Source organism: Lampetra fluviatilis, chromosome 19 (genome assembly GCF_964198595.1).
Source record: "Lampetra fluviatilis chromosome 19, kcLamFluv1.1, whole genome shotgun sequence".
Taxonomy (NCBI): domain Eukaryota; kingdom Metazoa; phylum Chordata; class Hyperoartia; order Petromyzontiformes; family Petromyzontidae; genus Lampetra; species Lampetra fluviatilis.
In genome coordinates this window covers 12924053-12943765 of record NC_136293.1, presented here as the reverse complement: position 1 = coordinate 12943765, position 19713 = coordinate 12924053, and the positions used below count along the sequence as shown (strand labels likewise).

Below are 19713 nucleotides of genomic sequence, written 5' to 3'. Positions count from 1 at the left end.
CGTTATAAATTTGCACAAAAAGTAGAAGAGGTTGGGCCTGCGGGTTAAGATGATGATGTTGCAGCCATGACATTATTTGCTCGTGCCACCGCTGGCGTGAAAGGTCTCTACTACAGCGGCTCTCAGAGGGCAACTCTAGAAAGTATTTTGGCCTACCTTTCAATCCTGACCACACATCTTGTAAGAGGTTGGAGACCCACAATTTACCCCATCACACGCAAACTGCCAATCGACTGTGGTGTATCCATTTCTACTACTAGCCGGAGAGTGGGGGATTAACAAGTGTCCTTCGTTTCAAATGCCGCGCCAGGAGATCGAACCGGCCACTTCTGGATAGCAAGTTCACTTGGCTAACCATTGCACCATGGCAGAATCCCACGTGCAGTAGACTGAGCAACTTGGAGCAAACCATTTTGCAAATTCGTTAAGTAGGGAGGGGGGGGTGTGCCCAGTTGGTGTTCTAAAGGTGCTGAGTGATGGAGCGCTCACCCGAACGAGCGCGTCGTCGATGACGTGGTCTCTGCGGACCTTGAGCCTGAGGTAGGGGTGCAGGTGCTGGCCCTGCACCAGGCTGTGGAGCACTGTTATCCGCCGCTCGCTGTACATGCGTATCCGGTTGTCGTAATACAGGCCCAGGTTCTTGGTGACGGCGCTCAGGATGAATGGGCAAGTCATGAACGAAAACTTCTTGTCCTGCTCAACCTTAAAGAACGTGAAGTCCTTGTCCATCTCCAGCACGTCGTTGAGCGGCTCGTTGATGAATTCCTCGTACGGGATCATCGGCTTGCGGCAGTCGGTCCTGCGCAGGCTCAGCTCGGCCTCCAGCTGGTCAATGCGCGGCCCCTTCTTGTTGTGACGGTCCTCGCCGAGCAGTTCGCGCAGCGTGGCGTCGTTCAGATCCGGCACGGGCTCGTCGTCGTCGTCCTCATCCTCCTCGATGTGGCCCTTCTCCACGTCGCCGCCCAGCAGGCTCGCGTAGTACACCACCTTAAGACACTTGGTGGCCGACACCACCGCGTCGTCCTCGTTCACCAAGTTGCGGCTGTTGAACTCCTGCGTGATGACCCTGCACGTGATGAGCTGCTGAAAGGTCTCCAGCATGCGTCGCAGCTGGTCGGGGCTGTATTGCGACCACAGCCGCGCCAGCTTGCCCTGCGCGGCGAGTGGCAGCTTGCTCATGGCCTTGCAGAATGACGGCAGCGCGACGTCCAGGTACTCGGGACTGTGCAGGTTGTGGTTCTCCATGATGATGACAAACAGGTTCAGGTAGTTGGGGTCCCGCACGTACATGTTATGGTACGTCAGTTCGCACTCCACGTTGGGCGACAGGCACAACAGCGCATTGAGAATCGCCGTCTCTATCCTGTCATGCGCCAGCAGCAGCCGGTAAGCGCGACGCACCGCCTCAATGTCCAACGTCACCTCGTCGGGCCCCAGCTCAACCAAGTGATTCTTGGCCTCCGTCTGGCCACTCGACGACGACGCTGCCGCCCCCGCGGCCGCCACATTGCCACCTTCGGCCGTGGCCGCCGCAGCCTCTTCGACTTCCATGGGCGCATCCACAAACACCTCCTTCTCGTCTTCGTCCTTGTCCTCGTCCTTGGTCTGCAGGGACTTGAGCTCCTCCTTGGACGGCTGCTTGGGCTTGCGGAAGCTCTGGACGAGGGCGTCGGCGCTCGAGAAGATGCGGCCTATGACCCGCACAAGCGGAGACAGGTCTCCCACGCTGGTGCATGTCTGCATTATCTCCTCCAGCTTCTCCTCCGTAAGGAATCTTACATCTGGAAAGCGGACAAACATGAGACCGCAGAGTTTAACAAATAAATATATATTAATGAATATACGTGCAGATGTTGAGGACGCGTGCATAGACATTGCCAGGACAATCACTTTCGCTGACAGGGTTTCGATTAGAAATTGACAAAGTACAGTGTACACCGTAAGCTTTACATCCAATGGCATGGGCCCGCCACTCCACGGCCAACATTAATCCATTTGCACTCAGCAACCACTTCTTGCTCCATTATCCTTGAATAATACAGGGCAAACCATTAAATGACAGACTGTTCTCTTTCCCATTTATCTGCCGTATGGGTGCCAAGGCTGCGTAAATTCACTGGATGTTATCAGATTTGTAGAAGCAAAACCGTCGAAAAATGAAATGTAAATAGAGATACAAATTGGCAAGTAAACATTAACGGCAATGATGATTCATCATCGATATTCATACCAGGACTCTGACGTGATGCAATCGCTCAAACATGAGTTTTAATTATTCATAAATATATGAAAATTGTCGACAAGTAGAGATTGTTTTTAATAATACAAGATAAATATTATGAAGATAACAGCTTGGCTCATGAAATAAACCAAAAGCAGAAAAACAAAACATGTAACAGATATCAAGCGACAAGATTATTTTTAAACATCCACCTAACCATCTCAAATTCGTAAAAATGTTTCAGTCCGATTAGCACGGTTGACTCCGTACTGTTCGAAATAAGTTCAACATATGTACACACAAATACTACAAGAAGATAACAATATGCAGTAGAGTTGCTCAAAACCATATTTACTTAGAGCCACAATTCTTTTGGGGAAGTCAAACACAGAAGTATTACTTAGTATTTCACAAGTGTCAGAATCACCAACGAGTGACAATGAAATTCAACTTCTTCATCAACACCCTCGGAAGTTGGGTCAACACAAACAATGTGCGTTTTGGTAACACTACATTTTAAGTCAGTTTTACCTTACACCTGCTTTTCTTTTGGGCCCATCAATGCACACGCAAGCATTACCCAAATAACCGGTAGGAAGTATACGTCCACTGGGTAATGACTGCAGTGGCAATGCCAATAACAATGCAGTTGAAAAAAGACCAACGTTTTATCAGACTTGGAATCCTTATTTATCCTGGAGGAATCCGATAAGCTATGAAGGTCTTTTTCACAGATGTCCACGAGGGGTGGCACAGCACGTTACAACAAACACAAAACGATCAGCTCATCCACCAGACACTTCAAGGGGCAGCAGCCACCTCTCGATGGCCCTGTTGACGAGGATGCAGAGGGCCACCACCGGAGCCACGTAGCCGACCGACCAGCAGCGAACCTGACCTGGGAAGTCCTGCCTGTGGGGCTGTGCCGCCTTCCCCAACGCCACGGCTCCCTCGGCTAGCCGGCTGTCCTGGGACGCCAGCTCGCCCTCCGGGTAGTAGTCGATGTGGCAGAGAGAAGCTCCCCTCTTGGAAGGGTGCGGGTCACACAGCTTGGCTTTATTACGGCATAGCTCTACAGCCCTGGGCAGAGACAGCAGGAAGAGGGGTGCACACGGCGGCGTAGTGTTTAGCGCGCTGCTGCGCGATACAACCCAGTCATTCTGAGTTGATTCCTGGCCGTGGTTAACATCAGTGGCAATAATCTGAACAGGTCTTGGATTAATCCTGGCAGATATCAGTCAGTGAACCCTTATAACCTCGTGACATCCTGTCAACATTCTTAAGCTAATGGCTTCAGACGAACACGTAAAAACCTCAGAACAGACCGTATCATCACACTTAAGATTACCGCATGCGTTGACATACATAATTCAAAGAGGCATTAATTGCCAGGCAAGTGCTATTACCAAGCACCTATTTTGACAAAGATTAACACAGATGGAATAGCTGAGGCAGTATCAACGTAATTTTAATCTCCAAAGCAAAGTTGTAGACATATTTTCTCCAGGGACATATTCTAGGCTGACAAAACCTACCACTGCAGGTACACATCAGGCATCAATATTGAATTACACCGATTAACAAATAGAGCAATGTAATCTGGTTCAACTGGGTAGCGATCGCAGCGCGTTATCCACAATATTGATACACAAACACATTCATTAGAAGGCAGACACATTTACTTTGCGGAGGATGACCGTGAACTCAACAGTGTGAATTGAAACAGAATCCAGGCCTGGGTTTTCCCCACCCCCGCCTCCTAAAGCTCACGTGACATGACTGCAATGGAGCGATCAATGAGGGCAATGCAGCACAAAACGGAAGCTCAATACTCTCAACGCTGCCTACGCATTTTACGTTGTCGCTGCAAAGCAAAAACCCCAATCACTTCATTTATTCTGTGCCCTCGATCATTGGGCCACGTAGGTTTATCGCTCAAGTGTAGCAACTATATTTTTTACTCGGGTAGGCGGGGGTTTCAGGGAGCTAATACCAAGTAGCAGCACTGAGCCAGCCCTAACAGAGAATCTGGGTTTGAAACTGGGTTTCAGCTACCCATGCGGAAACCAAATTCCGAAGTTTAGTGAGTTAATGATCAAAGACCGGTCACCAATAAAGCACAAAAGAATCCCATGCTTTTACATTTTTTAAATTTTATTTAAATTCTCTTATTGCAAGTCTGAAAATTAAAAACATGCAACCTAATGTCTGTGATTCGAAAGACCTTATATTGAATAATGTCCAATGTCACATGCTCATGGACAGAAATAAAATGCAGTCTCATTTCAGATTGTAAAAAAAATTAAGATGTTTTGCATTTCTGCCCTATCCACATGCACTGTGAAGCACAGGGTTGGCACATCTGGCTAATCTAATCGGGGTGACGTTCAGGTTAATCCGCGATATGTAACGACAGGGTTAGGGTGGCTGGCACGAGAGCCTCTGGCTCCAAGGAAAGGCAAAAACAAATTGATTCTCAACAGCAATCTGGCCTGAGGGGGATGAGCGCTCCGGTTGACGAACAGCTGTGGAAGGCTCTCCTTGCGTCAATGTTCCACAGCTCTCGAGCTTACATGTTTACACTCCAAATCACCAGATTGGAACATTTCCGATCTAGCCTGTGGTCAACCTTAATTGGAAGTTTGGCATAAAAAATAAACCTGATTAATAATAATTTGAATTCAGTTTTCAGGTCTAACTTAATCAAGCCTTTCATATAAATAAGATAAGCTGATCTGTAAATGTGATGCATGCCAGGGTTGTGGGGTTCAAACTCACCCTGACTAAGAATCATGCACAAGTCATCACCAGATGTTAATCAATGAGATAATAAATCATCTACAGATACTGTTTAGAAAAGTGTGAAAAATCATTATGTCCTGGTGTCACATGCAATTTTTTTCGTAAGTGCTCAATTACGAGTTTGTTCCTTGTTGAATTACTGTGGAGGCCACATGCCTCTGAGCTTTAACAGAGGCTCGTTTGAGGATAAACACTTCCAGAATATATATGAATGACAATGGTCATATTGGTGATAACATACATTGGAGTATCGCCCCTAAGCACTGCCATGATAGTCCAAATGCCACCAAACAAACACGCTATTTCTGGGAGAGCAGATGACAACAAAGTGGTTACGCTTTTCAAAAATTGCTTATTTATCTTACTGGCGACCACAAGTGAGACAGAAAGACATAACTCAATGCCTCCTCCGTGGGTCGCCCATATTTGTTTCCCAATTGTGTAGGGCGCCACCACGGCCAACCCAGCGTAGTCTCGCCACCCTCACCAAGTGAACCATCTCATGCCTCCACACCGGCACCGCACACGCACGTTTCAATAGAAGACTTCCGGTGCTCAAGTCCATATACAATAAATAAAATAACATCCAACGCTGGCCCAATTCAAACCGTATATCGACATAGAATGCACTGAAATATTTGCCACGATATTCATACATTCTACTCAAGGCTGGTCTGCGTGATGCCACCAACAGGAAGTGGGGACCCTATCAGACAACCCTTGCTTATCAAAAATGCACCGTTCAAGAACCTTTGGATAAGGTCCCCTTGTAGGCAATTCCGCTTTGCTTTTTCCATTGCAGACCGGAAGTGCGGTGCAAGTGCTTACTGCCAATTTGGAGGCAGGTCCAGCAGCAATCACGGCTGTCAGGGGGGGGGCTAGCAGTCTTACACTTGACTCAATGCAAGCCCTCTAAAGGGTCAATAGTCCTGCAATTTCACCGTGGGCTTGGCAACCCGGTGTCGGGAGAAGCTATAGGATTTTGGCAAGAAGCACGCCGTTCAAGCCCATGGAATCGCTGCGGTGCGAGATTCCTCTGAGCGAGCAGAGCAACCTGTCCAAGAAATATAGAAAATTGACGAACATACGAAGAGCTGATCATCCTGGTAAACTGCCGCTTTCTCCCCGTGCGACAACAAGGCAAGCGTGAAAGCGCGGTGTCGTTTTGGCGACAGGAGTCTGGGTGACAATATTACACGAGGTGGGGGTCCATGGTGGGTGAGGTATGGGCGAGCTGAGGAGGAGGCAGCGATGTGGATCCTAAGTCCTGTCTGCCTCTCCCCATTCAAGGCTTCTGGTAAAATAAAGACCAAATGCTTTGTCGACCGCAAGCACGGGATGGCATGCTGTACGGCGGCACATGGTTTAGCACTGTAAAACGATTCATGAGTTCAGTAAGACGTGGGCCTGTACCTGATTGCTGCACTGTTGTTATCCAGAGGCTTGAAGGCTGGACTGGAGGCACAGAATTCGTTGGAGCAGCTGGTGTTGCCACAGCCTTCCGTCAGCTGGTGATAATACCGCTCTATCATCTGCTTCACAGCCGCACGCTTCCTGCGGGGAACAGTAAAAGTGCATCCTCAAGTCTCAATCCACGTTTACCGTTTACTGTCAAAAACACATTGCCGATGACTTCACGAAAGACCATAACACAATCAAGCTCCATGTCCTCCACTTTGTACTTTCCTTTAAACAAATATAACAGTTTCCATGGAAACTATTAAAATAAAAATAGTTTTAAAAAGTCGGTGATTTTATGCTCAAATGACCATTGAGGCAATGCTCATGTAATGCTTATATATCCACAGGCCAGTGGTGGAAATTACACGTTCTTATGGCAAGTCCATCCAAAGGACAACCACTGTTGACCTTCCTGCAAAGTGGTACTCATTCTATTGACCCCGAAGGAATGATGGGCTGAATCAACTCACAATCAGGATTTGAACTCGCATACTTCTGATTGTGAGCAACTAAAATCAGCGAGCAACAGCTTTTCATAAGAAAACAAAGCCACAAGATGCAATATGCAAGTGCACATTCCTGCTGCTTGAAAATTGTTAGTGTTAAATTGGTAATTTATTTGTCTTTGTGAGTGTCAAATATCCTTCCAATGTAGATGGTTAGCGAGTGTTTAAATTTAATAGACAAGTACAAACGAACATATTGTTTTTGCTCTCTAAATGTTACATAAAACATGATATTAACTCAAGCAAAACAGTTTGTCCATTGCTAAAAGCTAAAAGCATCCCCTGCCATTGATTGCCGATCTCCCGCACCACTCGTGACAGTAAGTTGTCAAGCGAAGGCAATGCGTGTGCCCTGTCAATGCCGAAACACAGACAACAACAGCAAAGCCCAAGTGTTCAAGGTGGTAATAATAATCACCAATAGAAGGTCTCGTCTTCTGCCTCAATCAGTGATATGATCTTCTATATCGGCTACTTTGGCACTCACTCGGCCTTTCCATGGGATGGTTCACGAGGAGGCACATTCCTACAATTCAAAGTTTTTTGACACAAGAGCTGGTGGGCCACAAAGTTTTGAAATTCCAAATCCGCTGGGCTTCGAGTTGGCTAGAAGTATGGCAAATATATGCATAGTTCTGTCTGTGCGGATCTTTAAGTGCGATACCCCCATAAATATCCCGGAGTTTTCTCTGGGAACCTATTTTTCCCCCACACAAACAACTACTGAAATGTAATCAGCCAAACGATACAATACAGGATCCCCCTAAAAAGCTGCTCAAACGTAGAAAGGCTTTCCATGATTAATTAATGTAAAAAAGTGAGGTAAAATAAATTACACTTATTTATGTGACATAACCTCACAAGTGACAATCCCTGGGATGGCAGACAGCAGTGCACATTCTGGTAGGTGCCCATGCAATGCTGCGAACAGGTTTCTGCTTGTGGAAACGTCATTGTGTCCTTGTTTTCCTGTGCCTACAAATCGACAATCTTCCAATTATAATTACACACTCTCCCATAAGAAACAGGGAGAGCTTGATTATCTTGCACCACCACATACTTCAAAGACTGACTTAAATATTATTACATACACAATTTCTCTTGGCAGCTACTTCTGCATTCCATTTGCTTTCATGGCATACTAGAATTGAGAAACGTTTTCCTGGCTGCACTCCTGTCTGGATTCCTGGCGCACGGGCAAGTGTGCTTGTGCGGTGACATCAACGCGCACATCTGCGTGGTGATGTCACCCGCATGCCAAAACGTATCCCACACAAATGTGCTGTCAAAGTACACGTGGATTATGCTTCTGCTTCACGTGACTAACAACAGCACACCCCTTTAAAAGTGGGGAAAAAGAAAACCCCACACGTGAAAATAAATTAATGAGATTTGCACATCAATGACAACTCCAGAAAGAAAACTAAAATTTGCAAACGTGAAACACATAACATGCGCTACGTAAATAATGTAGATGTAGATTGCATGCACACCCGACATCTACACTGGCATAATACAGCGATACAAATAGAGTAAACGTATTTTAGATGTAAGAAAATACATACCAAGGGTACAGTACATGGGAAATCCATGTATGGAAGTCACGATTATATTTAGTTACATATAAAAGTATCTCAATTATGTTCGAGTAATTGTCACTCATCAATTTATCAGAGATATCTCATTAGTTGAATGTGCTATAAAAACGTGAAGAAACTAAACAGGTCGGGGTGGATTTCTTCAGCGAGAAAACCCTGTTGACTGCTTGCTTCTTCTGCATGTATTGTGTATATATATTTTTGAGTCATTTTATCAATCCACTGCTGTTTGAGGGACTTCCCAGCCATCTACTGGTCGTGGGTGTTATTTGACCACAGTTGTTGTTCTGCACGCTGGTCAGTGCAGGTTGGTGAAGGTAGGGAACAGACATGAGAGCATAGAGGTACAGTGCAACAATGGATTTTGATCCACTGTTGACCACTATAAAAAAAACTTTTTCCTCAACGGAAATAGAAATCGTGCGTGTTAGAAGCTGACAGGCCGTTATTCATCGGCTGGATACACAGTGTACATACACTGTACTTTATATAACGTGAGTAACAATTTGCGAAATTTCAAATCGTGGCTTGCACAAGACGAGTACAACAAAGCACAAATGAAGGAGTGACAAATTAAAAATAGAAAGGCCACAAGTACGAGGCCTACACACAGTGCAGCCGTCCCTCGGTGAACAGCGACATCGATGAACGGGTTTTCGGTGACCGTTTCGCCTCCCACGTGGCCTCGTGGTGTCGACTCGCGCGCCGCCGTCAACATGCTGTGCTCCACGCTTGTGCTCCACGCTGGTGCTCCACGCACCAGGGGCCAAGTTTCGGACAATCCGAGCACTCGTAAGGTCATCGGCTGGGGCATGGCTTAGCCAATCAGCGATGCCCATTTGGCTTTGTTTACATTGCGTTTTCTGTTTTGGCAGTGGGAAACAGCTCTCTCTCTCGCGTGCAGACTCGGAGATTTTTACTTATCCGATTAACAGTTATTTCGGTGAGCAGTAGTTTCCGAGGAAAGGATTAAAAACGTGAACCGAGGGACGACTGTATACACCGAGGGAGTTTTTGCAGTCTTCTGCCACGCAATGCAATGATGTCATTGGCTAATCATGTTGCACACCGCTCTGACAAAACTTTAATTTGCTGCCAAGAGGATTTGTACATAGCATCGGCCATACGCTTTAAGGACTATATTTTGTCCATGTTACTTGACAAAACAAAAATGTACTGACGTTAACGGCTGGAGCAATTAATTTCGTAAAACTGGCCGATTAGTTCCATTAAAAAAACATGCATGTTTACTGAAACCGGTAGCAAGCGACTGCCTCGGTACTTAATCAGGGAGCTCTAGTCCACTGAGCTAAGACGTAAATGCAGTCTGCCGGCCCATTTGGGGTGAGACGACTCATTCAACAGCAAGCACAGTTATGGCCGCAGGGCTCAGCGTTACTTCTATTACGTAATGCGCTAAGTGGAGAAATGAGTTTGCATGGCTGGGCATGCTTTTCGATGCTCAACACGGAGTAATTTTTTACAGAGTTGACTATTTAGTTCCTTTCACAATCCTATATCTTATGGAGGACCACACAATCGAGGTACGTATGTTGAACTTCTTCCGCACCGTACGTAGCCAAACATGCGAATCGGAAGTGCCGGAGTATTTGTAGTAGTATCTACTAGTGGAAGCATTTGACCAAAGTGTTCCAGGTCTTCCAAACAACGTCGCTTGATTTTAATTGAAAATATAAAAACATTTTATAGCTCTGCCAGCCTGTTGTTTTACTGGAAAAATAAAACGCCACAACAGACGCATCGATAGTCATAAATTTCCTTGGCACCGGAATTTTTGGCCTCCAGGAATCCACTTCTATTTTTATGCCATGTACGTTCCCCGACGCTCATCATCTCGCGCCGCCGCGTGTCTTAAACGTCGACGTTGGGCTGTGGTCACGGCGGAATGAGTTGTAAAAGAGCTCTGCGCGCAGGCAACGCAGTCCAATCAAAACATGACCCCTCTCCGGGCGGCACGTGAGCATCTTTAAATACCCAACACATTCCGCTGTGCTGCACTGGTGTGACCCGGCACTCATGACGCGATGGCTTCAAGTTACCTGCCTGTGTACTCGGAGAGTAACAACAGTGTCGTGTTAACAATACGGCAGAACAGTAAACACCCGGGGGGGGGCTCCAAAACACAATCGGTTCGCAGAGAAATAGGAATTCTCTATTAAAGAGCAGTTTTCCAAGTAGTCAAGTGCTAGTGGCAAACTATATAGAGGATGGGCAGGTGTAGCATGTCAAAACTAGCCAGTGCCAGCGCATCACGTGATACCATCTCATGGCAGTGCGAGAACAGGATAGCCGCACGGATGATATCGGTTGCGCACTGCGGACCACCAGCCGTGATGATACAATCAATAGCCTTGTTACAGCTTCACATGGACTCACAATAGGCTGTTAATTCAGGGAGGCAGTGCCCTTGCTCGAAAATGCACTACCCCATCTATAGGTTCGGGTAAACACAATCATATTGATCTTCTTAAAACTGTGACAATTTAACGCTTGTCATTACGATGATGAAACTACCAGCTATCTCGGTTTGGGGCCTCCTAGATTAAGCGTGCCAGAGTTAAAAAAAAAGTGAAACACTTTCCACGAGTCCTTTACTGGACCAGAATGGACCACCTTCGGGCAACCTGGAGTCCGCTGACAAGTGGTTTTGTACAAGTCAATCTGCCACCCAAGCCACAAACAACCCTTGAGTCCTGCTGTGTTTTTAGCGACCTAAATATAAACATCCTTGCGTAAGAAAAAGTTGACACGCACTCGTTAATCTGCCTGACTGCTGTGGCTGAGATCTGACAAAGGTGGCACCGATGGGCATAACGGTATATGTTCACCTGAAGGTAATAACATCGTCATCTTCTCAGTCTCAGTTAAATGTTGTTCACACCAATATTTGTAGTTGATGACCATAGCTCACGTAACAGTTAAAAAAAAAATCATGACATTGGTGGTTAGTTGTGCACATCATGGGCAAGAGGCAATGCGTTGGCTCATGTTCTGTAAGAAAAAATGAATGAGAAAACTGATCAAATTAAAAGGGGTCATTGTTATTGTGACAGCTCACAGTTCGCTGCCAGAACGTCCAGCATATTTTCTCTAAAAATTCAGCGATTGTGGAGAAACCAAAGTAGCCATCCGTGGACTAAATACTAATTTAAAAACCAACCACACTGACCAATGTGCCAGTGCTGGGCAACAATAATCGATTTCATATAGTCGATAACATTAGGGCAACTCTTACACAGCATCCCGTGTAGGGAATGATCTAGATAAACATGCAAGCCACCAACATTGCCGTGACATGAGATGGTCAACGAATGAACTTTCATTTCCAGATATTTTCCAAAACACCGATGCGTCAGCACTACAAGACACGTTTTTTTAGGTTTACAGTCAGGCTGCCGGTGACGTTAGCCAACCTACGCTCTGGGAAATATTATCCATCACGGGGTTCCAATTTTAGTCCCTTCACAGTGGGGGAAAAAATGGTTTCTAACTGCAAAATAGGTCTGAACATTTTTACATGCCTGCAAGGGCAGTGTTATGCTTTTTAAATGTTCATTAATACAATGGTTGCTTCATTTTCTGCATCACGTGTCTTGCGGAAATACATGTCAAATAATGTTGTACTAGGGACTAAAATAGTACATTTAAGATTAAATGATAATAAATTATGCCTCTACAATTTAATAAATGTTGCATTTTTTTATGTCAAAGCCCTTCACGAGTTTACAAACATTCAGTGAAACTGATTTATAATGTTATTTTACAATTACGTTAGAATTTTCACCGAAAGGCTTCAATAAATCCTTCAATCAAACTAAAATGACTTATGCACTCAAGGTGAGTAACAAAGGGCAGTGATTTCATTTAATCAATGTTGCTTTTAAATTCCTGAATGTCTAGGCTGGTGACCAACAAGTCAAACCCGACATTCTTGAGTACCAACACTGCAAGTGCACTGTTCACAGTTCATGGGTCTACCATACGCATGAACTCTTCAATAGAGCCCTATTCACCACAATCCAGACAGCAGCCATGTGCGTAAGAAAGTTGGCGATCTGCTGGCATTAATCTCACTGCAATAGATACTAATTCATCCGCCGGCAATCTACGGAATTAATGCACAACATTGCGTCAGTGCTCATGGCACACACATATTATCATTCGTCCAATGCGATTTCTACCGCATCCCTAAATTATCATATTAGTTTTAAAAAATGCAATCGAAAAACGTGTGCTGATGAGCAGGCCTATTTGTCGTTACACACCCATGTTCAATACATTTTGTTCGTACACTATATGGAATTTGGGAAGCAGAGGAGCCATTACACACGTAAATATATCTCAGCTAAATAATTTTAAATATGGGAGTAAGCAACACACCAACACTTTAAAGTATCAGATGAATTGCCCTTGCAGAAACAGGGATTCAACTGCCAAATGAGTCGTCATTGGTAAGGGGGACGGGGAAAGACTGGGCTCCCTTGTTCTCCCATCTCAATGTCTCGGCTCATACTGAAAAACAAAGACTACTTTCTCAACGGTAGCAGCCACCGTCTGCCAGCCACTGACCAGCCTCTTCCCTCTATGCGAGGAGAGAAAAAACCTCCAAAAACCTCATTATGATAAGAACAATCCACAACTTAAATGGAATGTTACATGATATGTTTAAGGATACTCCCGGCAAGAACAAAAAGTACTCCCAAATATCGGTGAAGGTCGTTTATGAGCATTCTCTGGCACTTTCCTCCACTGTAAATTATCTAGAAATATAGGTCAAGGATTGTGAAATGTAATCTAAGATATCAGGAAAACATAACCATTTATTTAATTTTGTAAAACTGTTCATTAACCTCCAAGCAATAGTTCGACTTTTTCTTTTGTTTATCGTTTGATACAATTTCTTGCAGCACGATGACAACGAGCACAAAGGAAGCACGCTGGCGAACCTGGCTACTTCTCGTTATTGACCATAGCACCCCCTTTCGACTGCCGACAAACCTTCACACCGCACACAAGCAAGCGGATAAGTGACATCATCGCTGCGCGCTGCCCGGTGCCCGTGTTTTTCTATTTATGCACAAGCGACAATTATATCTTGTGGGAAACTACAGAGTTTTTATTGGAGTATTTAAGAGAAGCCATTCATCTGGCAACTCTGTAAACCAATGGCTCAGATCACGTTATGCATTAAATATTAATACGGTTAACGATCACCCCATGAGCAACGTGCAGCAGCTCGCACTCACGTGTGTGCGCGAGCACCGTACGGGGCTGTGGCTTGCGCAGCTGCCATGCCTCATTCAGAAGACAGTGCGCAGATTGCATCTCAGTAGATTGTTTCATTAGTATTTGCCTGTAACGATGTCTCCTTAACCAAGCAGAAAACGGGCCCTAACTTGCTCGGCTTCTGCCGAATGACGATAATGCTAGCATGCTCTAAGGTGGTAAACAGCTTTCAATCAATGCATGAATATCAAGCAGTGGGCATACATGCATACCCAACTATTACACCGCCATAAAGCATGTGCCAAGCACTGCTGCTGCCTTTGAACAAACCAACCTGGCAACACAGTACATTGGAACTTGAAAGGGAATCTCAAGCAGCTATGCCTTTACCCCTAGCAACAAGCACGCACAGTAAACAGCATTTGCTGCGTGTGCAGTATAGCCAGGCTGCACAGGCGCTGCACAGACGCTGCAAACATTGTGAATTTCCTGACTGGAGGAGTCGTTTCAACTCGGCCGTCGCCTTAACATAAAAAAAAATCTATCAGACTGAGCTGTTCACTTTGCATGGCAAAACATGGTTCAGCATTCAGGAGATGTCTTTCGTTACAACTTCGGTAATACATTATACGTCTCAAAACACAGCTTTCAGTAAGGAATTGCACAATCAAAGTGGTTCATAAGAAAGGTGTGTGTATATAGTTGCATGCATCACCTGAATGAATTTGCATATAAAGTGAAAGATGTAGGACCGATGAGCATTGTGCAAGGTACATTTTAAGCGTTTGTTTCACAACGCGCACACTACCGCAGTGATTATCGCGAACAGAGAAGCAGCTGAAAATGGAAAACGAGAGGGTGACCCACGGAAGAGTAAAAAAAGCAACAGACAGGCGGATGGGTGGCGTAGACGGGCACCAATGCCCTTGCTCCTGGTCTGCTGTTGAGAGCCCGAGGGCAGGGCCGCAGCAACACCTCCCCGCTCCCCACCCCTCCTCCCCTTTCCCCGAGCCGCACTACTCACATGAGGCCAGATTCACAGTCTCCAACCAGGGGATGGCGGTTGTTATCGGAAATCTTTTCGCTGCAAGAATAACACAACACGAGCACACACACGCACGCGTACATGCGCACGACCCAGAAGCGCACGGTTTTATCATGTCTTACCGTACAGAGAAATACTGCACTTGCCTAATCGTCGCCGAGATGTGTGGCCGTTGCCCAATTTTTATCGACGTGACACTCAATTATTCAATAGCTGTCTTAAAATTTATTTTTTATTTTTTAAAGATGGTACGGTAATCGTTAAGCACTGGAAACTAACGCAAAGTCATGCATTCGATGATGGTGAAGCGTGTGCGACCGCTGCTCCACGCGAATAACAGTCTACACGCTTCACCTCAAACCCTAACCCCCTCCCCCTTTAAAAATACGAAGTATCGTATTGCAAGCGGCTTATATTTTTAGAAAGCAATTTGACGTGATCTCGCGCTTGATGTGGAGAGGCTGCTATTGCGTTCTGGCCTGGCTATGAAGGGCCCAGTAGGCGACACCGTAAACACATTTCACAGCACGCAGTGACAGCTCCGGCAACGCCAGTACACACACACACGCACTCAAGAAGCGTTATCACGTTCACAACAATTCACTCCTGCCAAGCGGAATATAGTTATAACATTGGCATGTCCCTGCCGAACCTCTTGGCTAAACGTGGGGCCCGTCCAAGGCCAGGCCTATTGACATTGCCGTACAGTAACAGGGCCTATCAGAGGAGTGAAGCAACACAAGCTGGTACACACACACATGCAATTATACACATTTACTTACACAAAAGCATGCACATACACAATTAATTATACATAATATGCACACGCATACATAAATGAGAAAAGAACATGTCAGCATATACACATGTTTACACTGAAACACACATACACACACATACTCAAGAACAAAACATCTCCACAAATATGAAATCCGACAATGAATACACATCAACACAAACATAATTAGCACACTCATCCAAACATGCATGGGCCAGAGCAGAATGGGCGCCAATTAAGTGGAAAATCTGTAATGGTACAGATTTATTTTAACGGCCAAAGTGAAAATCGCCTGCAAACTTACTCAGAGAGTTATACCATGATTTTTTTTTATCGCCGTACGAATTCATACCTCTAAATTTGCCCGTGACCTCTAATTTGAGATGTGGCATTAACCGCTCAGAAAAGTTGGCTTCGGCTGGACACTCTCTCCCTAGAATGGGCAAAACTCGTCACGGGATGGCACCAAACAAGAGAACACGCACCTGAGAAGGCATCGCTGGGGAGGTGTGGCAATGAGCTCGGTCTCCATCTAAAGGAGATGGAATTTTACAGGACGGCTGGGTCTTGGTGACAACGTTGGGAAGTCGGTGTCGAGTCACGGACACATGGCTGCCAATGATTATAATGGGGAAGAGGCCTCAAGGGAGACCTGGGAATAAATAAATGACCATGACAATGCGGGAAGCCCTAATCAATCAGCGGTGATAACCGATGCCGATGAAAGTATTTATACCACCCCACGCGTTACCGACGGGTGAAATATCTGCTTTGAGCCCATAAAGCGTATTCCCTGTACACACACACACACGAGTGACGATGGTGGATGAGCAAAGGAGGAAGGGGGGGTGATGTCCCGTACCTGCTGCTGCTGCAGGCTGCTGCTGCTGGGCTGGCACGGGCCGCTGAGCTCCCGCCAGACCCGTCCGAGGAACTCATACGAGGAGAGCGGCCGGACCACGATGACAACGATGAAGACGACGACGACGAAGAAGACGACGACGTTCCTGCTTCACGATGAAGGAGACCAGGGGGGGTTGTGTTGCTGGCTGTTATTTCGATGATCTCGGTTTTGTGGCGTCGATTCGGAACCCGGACGACGTTCTGAAACTTCCAGAGGACGGGAGCTGTCAAGTGGAAATGCGAGATCTGTGAATGTCAAACAACAAAAAACTGCGTTCTTAAATGGTAAGAGGCGAGCAATGTGCGTTGATATCTGGAGACGAAAGGGAGAGATTGGGAACTGAAGACATGAACGTTGCGTTTAAGACTCTGGTCATAAACAATCGGCACACACAGGTGCTCTGAACAAGGATACACGAGGGGTTGCCGAGCAGTGAGGTTAAGATGCGTCCTGAATTATGTGGAAAATGGTTCAGATATCGTCATGCAAGCGGGCGGGAGGGGCTTTTGTGAGTTTTGGGAACCGGCACACGAACATTCGGTTCTAAGATCTGCTAAGTGACGGGAGCTGGTTCTGATTGTGTGAGCTGGTTCTGATTGTGTGAGCTGGTTCTGATGTTGGGAGCTGGTTCTGATTGTGTGAGCTGGTTCTGATGTTGGGAGCTGGTTCTGATTGTGTGAGCTGGTTCTGATGTTGGGAGCTGGTTCTGATTGTGTGAGCTGGTTCTGATTGTGGGAGCTGGTTCTGATTGTGGGAGCTGGTTCTGATTGTGGGTGCTGGTTCTGATTGAGTGAGCTGGTTCTGATTGTGTGAGCTGGTTCTGATTGTGTGAGCTGGTTCTGATGTTGGGAGCTGGTTCTGATTGTGTGAGCTGGTTCTGATTGTGTGAGCTGGTTCTGATTGTGTGAGCTGGTTCTGATTGTGGGAGCTGGTTCTGATTGTGTGAGCTGGTTCTGATTGTGTGAGCTGGTTCTGATCGTGTGAGCTGGTTCTGATTGTGGGAGCTGGTTCTGATTGTTTGAGCTGGTTCTCATTGTGCGAGCTGGTTCTGATTGTGTGAGCTGGTTCTGATTGTGGGAACTGATTCTGATTGTGGGAGCTGGTTCTGATTGTGTGAGCTGGTTCTGATCGTGGGAGCTGGTTCTGATTGTGGGAGCTGGTTCTGATTGTGGGAGCTGGTTCTGATCGTGTGAGCTGGTTCTGATCGTGGGAGCTGGTTCTGAATGTGGGAGCTGGTTCTGATTGTGTGAGCTGGTTCTGATTGTGTGAGCTGGTTCTGATTGTGTGAGCTGGTTCTGATTGTGGGAGCTGGTTCTGATCGTGGGAGCTGGTTCTGATCGTGGGAGCTGGTTCTGAATGTGGGAGCTGGTTCTGATTGTGTGAGCTGGTTCTGATTGTGTGAGCTGGTTCTGATTGTTTGAGCTGGCTCTGATTGTGGGAGCTGGTTCTGATTGTGTGAGCTGGTTCTGATTGTGTGAGCTGGTTCTGATTGTGTGAGCTGGTTCTGATTGTGGGAGCTGGTTCTGATTGTGGGAGCTGGTTCTGATCGTGGGAGCTGGTTCTGATCGTGGGAGCTGGTTCTGATTGTGTGAGCTGGTTCTGATTGTGGGAGCTGGTTCTGATTGTTTGAGCTGGCTCTGATTGTGGGAGCTGGTTCTGATTGTGTGAGCTGGTTCTGATTGTGTGAGCTGGTTCTGATCGTGTGAGCTGGTTCTGATTGTGGGAGCTGGTTCTGATTGTTTGAGCTGGCTCTGATTGTGGGAGCTGGTTCTGATTGTGTGAGCTGGTTCTGATTGTGTGAGCTGGTTCTGATTGTGTGAGCTGGTTCTGATTGTGTGAGCTGGTTCTGATTGTGTGAGCTGGTTCTGATCGTGGGAGCTGGTTCTGATCGTGGGAGCTGGTTCTGATTGTGTGAGCTGGTTCTGATTGTGGGAGCTGGTTCTGATTGTTTGAGCTGGCTCTGATTGTGGGAGCTGGTTCTGATTGTGTGAGCTGGTTCTGATTGTGTGAGCTGGTTCTGATCGTGTGAGCTGGTTCTGATTGTGGGAGCTGGTTCTGATTGTTTGAGCTGGCTCTGATTGTGGGAGCTGGTTCTGATTGTGTGAGCTGGTTCTGATTGTGTGAGCTGGTTCTGATTGTGTGAGCTGGTTCTGATTGTGTGAGCTGGTTCTGATTGTGTGAGCTGGTTCTGATTGTGTGAGCTGGTTCTGATTGTGTGACCAGGGTGAAGGGGCCTCCTCCTCCACTTGGCGTGACAACACAATTCAGACGCCAGCGGTGACGGGCTCTGGAACCCAGTCAATCTGCTGGTTGGGATCTCAACCCAAGAACGAGGCGAGGTGGCGGGAACATCGGCAGCCTGTCACGAGCGAACGCGGCAGCTTGGTAACGAGGAGGACGCGAGTCGCGGTGGGTGAGGAGGGAGCTGAGGGAGGCCTCCTCGGAGTGCCCGACCGCTGCGGACGAGGGCGGCACACGGACACCGCAAACCCCGTGGGCGCGGGAGCTCAGACCGACCACCAGGCCGCGTGTGTGTGGTGTGTGTGTGTAGGCGTGTGTGTGTAGGCGTGTAGGCGTGTGCGTGTGTGGCGTTGCCGATGACACAAACACGGCGCTCGCCACGGGGACAAATCCGTTCGGAACTCGACGGAGCCGGGGTGGTGGTGGTGAGGAGGGAGCGAGGCTTGTTCGGCGTCACTACGCACGGCCTCTGCCGCTGCTGCAGTAGCCGCCGCTGCTGCGGCTGAGTGTGCACCGTGGTGGAGCTTGGCTCACGTGCTGCTCTGCTGCTGCTGTCGCTGCTGCTGCTGCTGTAGCTGTCGCCGTGTCCCGCCCGCGCAGTCCGCCGCGTCGTCAGGCGCTCGGTGGAGACGCGGCCAGCAGCCACACAGCCACCAACGCCATCTTGTCCAGCCCGCTACCCCCAGCGTGCACTGCGCGCGAGGGAGGCCTTCACTACAGCCCCTCCCCTCGTCCCCCACGCAGCCCCTCCCCTCGTCCCCCACGCAGCCCCTCCCCTCGTCCCCCACGCAGCCCCTTCCCTCGTCCCCCACACAGCCCCTCCCCTCGTCCCCCTCGTCCCCCACGCAGCCCCTCCCCTCGTCCCCCACGCAGCCCCTCCCCTCGTCCCCCACACAGCCCCTCCCCTCGT

The 19713-nt window shown here is 47.3% G+C and overlaps 1 protein-coding gene across 6 annotated transcripts in view; it reads right to left on the bottom strand.

The window, feature by feature from the left end:
• Positions 1-19494, bottom strand: part of UBE3A (ubiquitin protein ligase E3A) — a 30483-nt gene extending 10989 nt beyond the window's left edge. Inside the window, exons 1-6 of one of the 6 annotated variants that reach the window (XM_078865114.1) lie at positions 19338-19494; positions 16521-16807; positions 14860-14919; positions 6437-6577; positions 3120-3301; positions 490-1781 (exon numbers count right to left, since the gene is read on the bottom strand). In XM_078865114.1, coding sequence (XP_078721240.1) covers positions 490-1781; positions 3120-3301; positions 6437-6577; positions 14860-14919; positions 16521-16597 — 1752 coding nt within the window. In that variant the 5' untranslated portion in view covers positions 16598-16807; positions 19338-19494. Of the gene's footprint in view, positions 1-489; positions 1782-3119; positions 3302-6436; positions 6578-14702; positions 14810-14859; positions 14920-16520; positions 16808-19337 lie in introns of those variants that run through there. The other 5 variants (XM_078865115.1, XM_078865116.1, XM_078865117.1 and 2 more) reach the window with 5 other exon arrangements.
• Between the last annotated feature and the right edge of the window lie 219 nt (positions 19495-19713).